This window comes from Pongo abelii, chromosome 14, assembly GCF_028885655.2.
Source record: "Pongo abelii isolate AG06213 chromosome 14, NHGRI_mPonAbe1-v2.0_pri, whole genome shotgun sequence".
Taxonomy (NCBI): domain Eukaryota; kingdom Metazoa; phylum Chordata; class Mammalia; order Primates; family Hominidae; genus Pongo; species Pongo abelii.
In genome coordinates, this window is record NC_071999.2 from 65,386,456 (window position 1) to 65,396,465 (window position 10,010).

General features: G+C 34.6%; 1 protein-coding gene across 3 annotated transcripts in view; it reads right to left on the reverse strand.

Annotated features, from left to right (window-relative positions):
* DIAPH3 (diaphanous related formin 3) overlaps positions 1 to 10,010 on the reverse strand; it is a 485,256-nt gene that overhangs the window by 453,836 nt on the left and 21,410 nt on the right. For 2 of the 3 annotated variants that reach the window (NM_001374211.1, XM_054528709.2), the window contains 1 exon segment: positions 644 to 676. The exons of the other annotated variant lie outside the window; for it this stretch is intronic. In NM_001374211.1, coding sequence (NP_001361140.1) covers positions 644 to 676 — 33 coding nt within the window. 3 annotated transcript variants of the gene reach the window in all.

Here is a 10,010-nt window from a genome sequence, read left to right on the forward strand (position 1 = left end):
TTTTTCCTCTATAACACGCTTACATATTTTTGGTGTCATTGTTTATTTGTGTTTTGTTGTTCTTCTTGTTATTCCTTTACTATTAACCACAAGTTACATTTAAAAATATATTTCTCAGAAAAACTTACTTGACTATGCAAGAATCTATAATGGTGCTATAAAGTGTTACTTACTATAAGAAGCCCTATTATTTTCAACATAAAAAACACAGTAAAGCATGCCCGGTTCTCTCATTTTTAAGCAAAATTTTAAAAATATATATGCATAATATTTTAGTCTGACTTACTTTAATTAGCAACTACATATTTCTGAAAAGCTGACATGACTTTGCTATTTTTACTTCTTTTTTGAAGTGTGCAACTCATTCCTAAAGAATGAGAGTTGATTTGAATGATTCAAAGTTGACTAACAATTTGTAATTAAACAAATTTTTTTAATTAACATATCCACCATTCACTTTACAACTTAAAACCAACTATTTAGTGTATTTTACCGGTTCTGCCTCTTATTTCAGCACTATAAGAACAGTACGTTTCCAATATATGTGACTTTTAGCAATTTCAAAGATGTTAGCAGAGCACACCATCAACGTTATATGGTTAGTTACAATTCATAACAAAGGAAAAGTTGAGGATAATCTTACCATATCATCCGTCAGTGTCCTAATATTTAAATGCTGCAAATTAAAAAAAAGCAATCATATCAGTAATTTATAACAGCTTTTTTTATTTTAGTTAATAGGGTACATTCAAAATTCTACAATCCTAACTTGAATATAATTAAATTTCTGACAGTCCAATAAAAACACATTATATATAATCGTTTTAATCTCTTTCTCAAAAAGATGAACAAAAGTTACTCTGCATGTGGTAGTTCCAAACACTTACTAAAATTTTTTTACTTTGTAAACCTCACAAACTAAAAAATTAACTATGGTACAATAAATATATTATCCCAATTAACAGTATTAATTACCATTAAGTATATGAACTTAGAACACAATGGATCTGTCTGAGAATGAGGGCACATAGAAAAAATAAAACGAAAAAGAATATTGATTATAAAAGATTTTAATGTGATGATTTTTCAGAGAATTTTTCATATTATAAAACAGTGAAACTTTAAATTTACCATTAGTATGCAGCATAATAGATAATGAAGTACTTTGCCAGCTTAATTAACTTAAACAATTCTAGTAACGGAGAAGAATGTACTAAAATGACTATTTGCATCTTTAACATCAGTTTGATTTATCACGAGTGGTGACAGTAGACACTTTTCAATTTCATTGCTAGCTTCAGGGACCCTTTTGCTGATTTCCTTGCTAGACAAACATAAGACCATTCTAGAGAGTGAATAGTTTCCTACAAAATACAATTCAAAAGAAAAAATAATTATTTAGAGAAAAAACACAGAAATCTAAGTTTTATAAGTCCCAGTGTCGGGCAAGATATTGTATTCAAGTAACTGGAATCAATTACCAATTCTCCTTTCTCTTATTCACTGGAGCATTCAGTTTTTAAAGGGGCAGGGAAAGGGTCAAACACATTTTCTAAATAGGAAACAAGGTCTACTCTTTTATAAGGACAGATGTTAACAACCATTATCTAACAGACTAAGTGGTACACAGTTAAATTCAACATTTACCTAATAGAATGAAATTTATCATTCATGTTTGTATACTCAAGTACACCTTCATGCTCATGAATCTACCTCAGTGATGATCCAGATTAAAAATCTGTACAATGTAAATCACCATCCCGATTCTCTTCTCCCTTTCTTTCACCAAGATGTTCCTTCTTCTAGTGCAAAGGAAAGAAGGTAACTGGGATCTAAAATGAATTTTGTGTATACCAAAGAAAATGTAGCCAAATGAAAGACCATTTGCCACACCACTAGGCTCCAGATTGAACTGCCTTGTTGAATTAGAATCACCTACTTTGACTTGGGAATAAGGAAATAATAATAGTTGATTAACTAAGGGTTAGTATCTAATACCAGGCTATAGAATTTGCTTTTTTATCAATACTATCTTCAGCCTTTGAAATTAACAAGTATGCACGGTGGTCCTTAAAAGTGGTTGGGATCCTGAGTGGGACTGTAAAGTATGTAAGGAACTTAGGGCCACAGTGTCACCCCAGAGACTATACTAAAATTAAACCCAAACGTAGAGGGCTCTTGAGTTTGCAGAGAAAGGAGCTGGGGCAATGCCTGTGTGGGGCGCCCTTCCTCTAACAGCTTGTTGTATGTGTGCCTTCCTGCCAGTAGAGGCTTCCAGCCTATTGCATTTGGTTAACCACATTTCACTCTTCTTATTCTACAATCAGAGGTATCACTCCAATCACATCTCATTTCACTCTCAAAAGGGTTCATTTCAAGTTCCTGTGACAAAGAAAAAAAAAAAGTGGCATGTAATGAACTTCTGGCGCAATGGCATGCCAAGTGGCCTAATGCTTAAAAAGTAAAGCCAAAGAAATAAAGTATAAAGCTGAAACCCTATTTAGGATGGTATGCCACAATAAAGAGAAAAACATCTATTTAAACAAATAAAATATTCCCAAAACCAGCTTGAGTTGCTTTAGGAAAATGCCATAAAAGTGATATTTTAAAAAGTAAGAGTAAAAGACAATAAAAATAGATAAATAATTTTAAAATAAAGATGACTAGGGTCCAGATTTATGATCTAAAAACTACATAAAAGATACAGAAAGTAAAAGGAAAATAAAACTAGATAGGAAAATAGGAAATGTAAGTTACATGACGCAAAATCCAGTTGTAAACATTCAAGAGAAACACTTATATACTGTCAAAGGTCTAAAATTAGACCATCTTTTTAAAATTTCAGTTGGGCTCACAACATTCAGGAAAAAGAACAGCCACTCTTATGTAAAAACAAGGCAACCCAGGGATTCATTTTTGGTCATGGTTTTCTTTTTTTTTTTAATATATACATTCTGAAACTATCTCATTGAGGGTATAGCTTTTTAAAAGATTTAATTTCCTAAAGGCTTGATCTGTTTTCAAACTACATAGGTATGTACATAAGCCCAGTTATAACCTATGTTATTATATTTCCCAAAGAACATGTGATGAATCACAACAGAATTAAGATGCAGGTGTATCTTGCACGGAGAAGAAAACTCAAAGGGATGTAGATGTGGAGAGTATAACCGAGTCTGAGAGAAAAGAAAGTCAAATTCATCATTCCTTCTCTTCCAGAGAACACTTACCTATATCAATTCTCACCATCAGCAAGAGAATTCAATAGAGCAGAAAATCACAGCAAATTCAAGAGCCCAGACGGGACTGGAGAAACTCACTAAGAGAGTAAGGAGCTGGAAAACTGATCTGAGAATTGTGTTTCTACATCAAAACAATAAAGTCAGAATAGGTTTCATTTTAAGATTTAGCTTGCTGAAGAATAGAGATTACATAGTTATTTACACACATGCAATCTTAAACCACTAAAGATAGGCCAGCATTAAAAATCTAAATAAATCTAAGCACTAGTAATTTCCCTTAAAAACTGGAATGTCTCATCATAGCTTACTTTAAACATGAATTGAAGAAAAAATAAACACCAAATACTTAGTGAAAAAATGTAAACACTATATCAAGTGGCAATCTTTTGTAGGATGTCTGAATGTTAATACTAAATTCAAGTTTATCATTGAAAAGTTTACATGATCTCAAGGTCCTGCCTGTTTGGCTTATACACATAAAATAGGGACTATCCACGAAGTAGAAATTGCCAAGAAGAGGGAGAAAGGAAGAGAATGACTAACTAAATCCTCAGATAATTCTGTGGGGTTTTAGCCTTACTTTTGTAAATACAAAACTATAAGGGTAATATCCTTAACTAAAATAAGAAAAAACTTTGTAACACAAAAATATTGATTTTATGGTGGTACTTGAGGTACTGTTTAAAATGAAGTACCTCTGTTTTATAGCCACCAGCAATGCTCTTTACTATCTTCTAGTTCAGGAAAATAGTTAACTGCAAACATCAATCCAGTTCATGAGTAGCCACTGTGGACATCTATTCTAAAAAGGAAATAGAAACATAAAATCGACTATCAAATGGAAGCAACCAGGAACACCTTTAAAAATAATAACCTGATAGCAAATTTTTAGGGTTATATTTACTAAAAAAAAAAAAAAAGTTAGAAGCATACAGTTTTAGACATTAAAACTTTCGTATCTAAATGTGACTTTGTGACCTTTACATATATTACCTACCTGGCCTATGATTCTATAGGTGTTATTAATGTTTTATGGCACTGAACTCAAATAAAACTCATGATTTTAAATTATAAACAGTTCTGTCCACAAGACTACTGGTTATTGGTTAAGTTGTGATATTAAAGAACATGAGGACTCTTTTCCTAAGCTAAAAACTCATCCTTCTTCCTATGCTCCTATGTTTCTCAACTTACTAATTCTATTTTCTCCCTAAAAAGTAAGGAGAACCACATACAGATGGGTAACAATGTTTTGTGTTAATGACAGTTCCTAGGATGAATGGTCAAGAGGGTCACTCTGGAATTGAAAGAGGAAAAGAAGCCTTTATAGATTTTTCTTCAAAAGAACATAAGAGTCGGGGGGAAAAAAGTAGAAACACCGAACATCGGTCTCTATATTCCCATTTAAGCAATGCATCAAAACTTTTATTGAAGATAGTACATGCTGTCAAAAAATGGATTTAGAGCTTTCAGAGAACTGTGCTAAATGCTGTGAATATCAAGAGGCATGTGAAATAGTTTCCCCACTAACTTAGTTTACAAGTAACAAAGACAGATAAATTGTAGTACACAAAGCAATATACAAACCCAGGAGGTCCACACACAGTGAAAAAGATGCCAAGCTGTAGCTCAAGACTTTTCGCAAATTTTATGTTTTCTTTCATTGGTTAGCACATCTGAACTAGCAGGCCAATAGAGCAAAGGATCTGTCCATTGATATCATTAGGAACATGACAGCCACCATCAGATTCAAGCCAGCAGGCTTGCATCAATTTATTATTATCAGAACCAAATATGTGGTAGTATTTTTAAATTATCTTTGGCTGACACAGTTTAATTCCATTAAAATTGACATTTTTTTTTTTTTTTTTTAGACACAGTCTTGCTCGGTCGCCCAGGCTGGAGTGCAGTAGTGCACTTGATGTCAGATTCAAGTGATGCTCCTGCCTCAGCCTCTCGAGTAGCTGGGACCACAAGTGTGCACCACCATGCCTGGCTAATTTTTGTATTTTTAGTGGAGACAGGGTTTCACCATGTTGGCCAGACTAGTCTGGAAATCCTGACCTCAGGTGATCCTATCTCGGCCTCCCAAAGTGCTGGGATTACAGGAGTGAGGCACCACGCATGGCCAAAAATTTACATCATTTAAGTGCGTTATGAGAGATTACCAAAAAGAGGAAAACTTGTAAGATTAAAGACTCAGACACAATTTCCATAAGCTACATCCTCTGGACCAGCTGGTTTTTCCAGGTTTTTGTTTGTTTGGCGTGCACAAGAATCACACCAAGACTTTCTTTGAAAAGCTAGATTACAGGGCCTCAGTCTACCAATATTCTTATTCAGTAAGTCTAAGGTGGGACCTGGGAACCCACATGTTTAAGGAATCTTGCCTGTAATGATGTGGCAGCATGCCCAGGACCACGTGAGAAACCCTACTCCATACTCCACCACTATCAGCCATTAAACATTCCCTCAGCCTGCACACATATGAATTTCTCATCATGTAGCTCACTTTAAAAACTGGACATACCTGAAACAAGCCACATGAAGAGTATAGATAAGAAGTACAAGAGGATTTCGAAGAAGTGAAGACAGGGAGCTGATAAAGTTGGGACAGGCCTTACTGCCATGAAGTGAAAGGTACCAATTAGTACTGTTTTAAGATAATTCAACAATCTCTGGTATGTTGGATGAATTACCAATTGCATCATTTATTTAAATGCTTAGTCTAAGGTACAAATCATTCAGTCTCATAAACATAAACTTAGTACCTAAGTATTAAAGATTGTTCATTGTATCAGACTATGACATGACACCATTTGCTTGACAAAATGAATAAATCACAGATTACTAACAGGAAGGAAGGAAGGAAGGAAGGAGAAGGGGAAGGGGAAGGGGGAAGAGGGAAGGGAGGGGAGGGGAGGGGAGGGGAGGGGAGGATATCTTAAAGAAAAAAGAAAGGATTAGTCTTCTCTTAATCATAATCTATGGCTGATAACAGGTTGAGATGTTGCTCACATTTTTGTTTTGAAGTCCAGATTATTCCTTTCCAACAATAATTTATGAATATGTACTTCAATCTGATAACATTTCTAGCCCACACACCTGTGTTTATCTTAATGTCAACACCAATTATAAAGACTATGAAAATTTAAAGTAATATTCCTACCAGCCATGACACTAAACACACCTATAGAGTCTATCTATGGATCATCTCCCTGGCAACTACACAACACACATAGATGTGAAAATATTATTCTTCAAGGGCTCCAGATTTAACATCTAAGAGAGGTCCAAAAATAATACTGAAGCTTTCATAGCACTGAGGACAAGAGTAGAGCTGGCTCTTTGATACTACAAAGAAAAACTTTTAAGTTCACATGTTTTTTCAGTCCAAGGTGGAAAAAAGTGAAAGGGGAGATGTTAGGAACAGGTGAGAATTAGGAAAAGCTCTCCAGCCTCTTTTAATCTGCTCATTTATTCAAAACTGCAATTCTGCCAACCTCAGAAAGACAAACATACCATGTATTACTCATTATCCAAAGCTTCTCTACTGTCATGCACTCAAGTATCCAGACCTCCCTGCCCCTCAATTCCTCCATCGTGAAAGGAGAGCCAACAAGAGAGATCAGCTTTAAGGAGAAGGCATCATTCAACTGTCCACAGCCGTGAAAAGATTCATTTCTGTGAGAACACAAGGTTTAAGGAGGCAACATATCTGTTAGGAAAGAACTGCCTCTCTAGAAAAAAGCAATTATCATGTTGTGGCTTGGAACTCTGACCTAGATTGCACCCCACAGAGGCTAGGTACCTAACAAGTCATTTTTCATTCTAACATAACTCCAATATTCTTTTTCCTTGAATGAACTCATTCAATGTTGGGGTAAAATAAAAGGAAAAATATAATGGCTAATTTAGTAACACAGCTTTTGTACATATTTTAAGACGCCTCTTCGTCTATTTCAGTTCTTTTCACCTGTACTACCAGATCAAAAACTCTTTTGCAACATGTCCAGGGAAAAGCAAATCGAATCTCTGAACCACTTTACAAGTAGGTTCAGTTCTAGGTTATGGGAATCCAAGACCTTTTTCATTGTCTGGAGAAGGCTGAAAAGCATTTACAGTATTTGCTATACAGAGAATTAGAGATCCCAGAACTCCCAGAATCACCTTGAAACTTATCCCAACTACTAAATTACTTCTGAGAGTGGCTTAGCATCCTAGACATCTTGTCCATGACACAAACTTAGATTGGATGTTCCTGAGACTGACAGAGCATCACCCACTCTTCCACATATATTTGAGAAAGATTTTGTTTATATTTCAGCATCACTATAAAGAAAGGAAATTTGGTTAAACCGTTTTAGGAAAACAATTTGGTAAAATAAATCCCATGTTCACACTTTAACCTAATAATTCTACTTCTAGAATCTATACTTGGGAATTAAGAAATACAATCAAAAGTTTATATACAAATATGTATCACTACAGCATTACTTTTAATAGCTAGAACTGTAATCAGCCTGACATTTCCCCAAACATAGGAAAGATTAAATAAATCACAGTCCTACCAATATGGACTATAATGACATGGAAAAATGCTTACAATACAATGGTACATGAAAAAAAGTGCATTTAAAATTGCATATGTAACATAATTCCAACTTCATTAATATACATATATATGGAAAAAATAAAACAGGAATCATAGGTAATTTCATACATCTGGATTATGGGATTTGTGGGGTTTTTTCATATCTTCATGTATTTTCCCAGTTGTCTACGATAAGCATATTTACTTTTAATACAGAAAGTATTTTTTAAGTTACTATGGATAATACTTTTCAGATTGAGCAGAAAATATAGATTGTTCCTTTTCAAATAAAAATGTATGTATTAGTAAAAGAAAAACTGAAAATCTAAAAAAATCTAATAAACATTACGTGCACAGACTTTTTAATAGGCTAGTTTTTTAATGCATATTTTCAAGTATGTCAGAATATATTAAGCACATTATTCATTTGTTTTCTAACCCACATATATAAATTAACCAATCTCAAGCTCCTTGGTTCTGTGAATTATTGATGGTGTCACCTGCTACAGACTTAAATTCCAAGAAAAATATACGAATCACTACATCACAAGCACAAATCCTTTTGATACAAATTCAATTTCTGTGGCAATAATAATATATTGACTTTGCTTTATTTTTCTACTTTATGACACTTAATGGCAGAGTTAAAAGAAATCTATCATTTTTCTTTATTGTAAATGTAAATGATATCATACCATCTTGAGAAAGTTAGGGTAAATACCACTTACTAGATAATTCCTTAATGTAAATAAGGTCATGATGCCAAAATATAAGAAATAAAATATAAAGGTTTTAAGCAAGACCTAGTCTCATAATTCTAATTTTTTCTACTACACAATTAGGCCAACAACATGTGTGAGACACAACATTAAATATGAAGACCCAGTCTCTCCCCTTACAAGCTTGCAACCAAAAGAACAAGATAAACCAATAACCAAAATGCTTCATAGTAAGGTATTCAATGGTGATTGGAAGAAAAGGCGGAGTCTCCACCTGCTAATCATATATGCTTAAATGCATGCTAATTAACAGGCAAGCATTATAGCAATGATCTAAGACTAAAGGCAAATAAAATTTTAGCCATGATTCAGGTAAAACCTGGAATGTAGAATTTGTTCTTCTAACAGAATGAAAGATTCCTAAAATATTCATTCATGCGACAACTGATAATTAAATATTGCTATATTCTTGACAAGGGAGAGATCAACAAATAAAACAAAGATTTTTGCCCTAAAAGAACTTATCTTTATTGGGGAAACAGACAATAAGGACAATAAGTAAATTACTTATTTAAGATGTTAGAAGGTGATGAATGCTCTGAAAAAAATAAAAAGTAGCGTAAGCCAAGAGGGTTTGCAGGTTGCAATTTTAAACATGGGGAATTGAGGTAGGAATAGGCCTCACTGACAAAGCGGTGTTTGAGCAGAGTTGCCAGTGGGCTAAGGTGTCATCTATGTGGATGGGCAGGGGAGTGTTTGCGATAGAAAGAACAGCCATAACAAGGCCGTCAGGAGGAGTATGCCTGATGTTCAAGAAACAAAGGAGCTTGTTGGCTCCAACAGGACAAAATGAAGTCAGCGAGAGGGAAGGAGGAGGCAGATCAGTCCCAGACCATTTCAAAGACATGGGCTTTTACTTTGCTAACTGAATAGTCACAAATATTTTGTAAGTATACAAATATAAATAACCAACTTACACAGTAAATAATAATCAGATCAGCATATTCAGCATATTATACAAATTACTGAAGGTAGGGAGGAAGGTCTGTACTCAAATAATCATTATTTACTTGAGGGCCCTTTAAGTGGCTTAGTTATGCTTCCAGGAGTCATTTGCCAGACGGTATTAGAAATACTCTCAAAACACTGTAAAGCCAATAAAGGCAATTTTTGGAAAAACTCAGTTAATTCTATCAACTTTTTTTAACATGGAATTAGTCTAGGGGGTACAGGGACCAGTTTAGCATGTCTAGAGAAAAGAGGGTAAGAAAAACAGTATTTACAACCATTTAAACATAACTCTGAAGACCCCTCGGAAGTTTGAGCGCCAACCCTAAGCAGTCCCCCCAAGAGGTCTACATGCAGATGGTAATGTGCTCCACACGTGTGCGAGTCCCAGCAACAGGGACCCTTGTAGACAGCCCAGCACCAGCCATGGTTGCCCCTCCTCCAGCT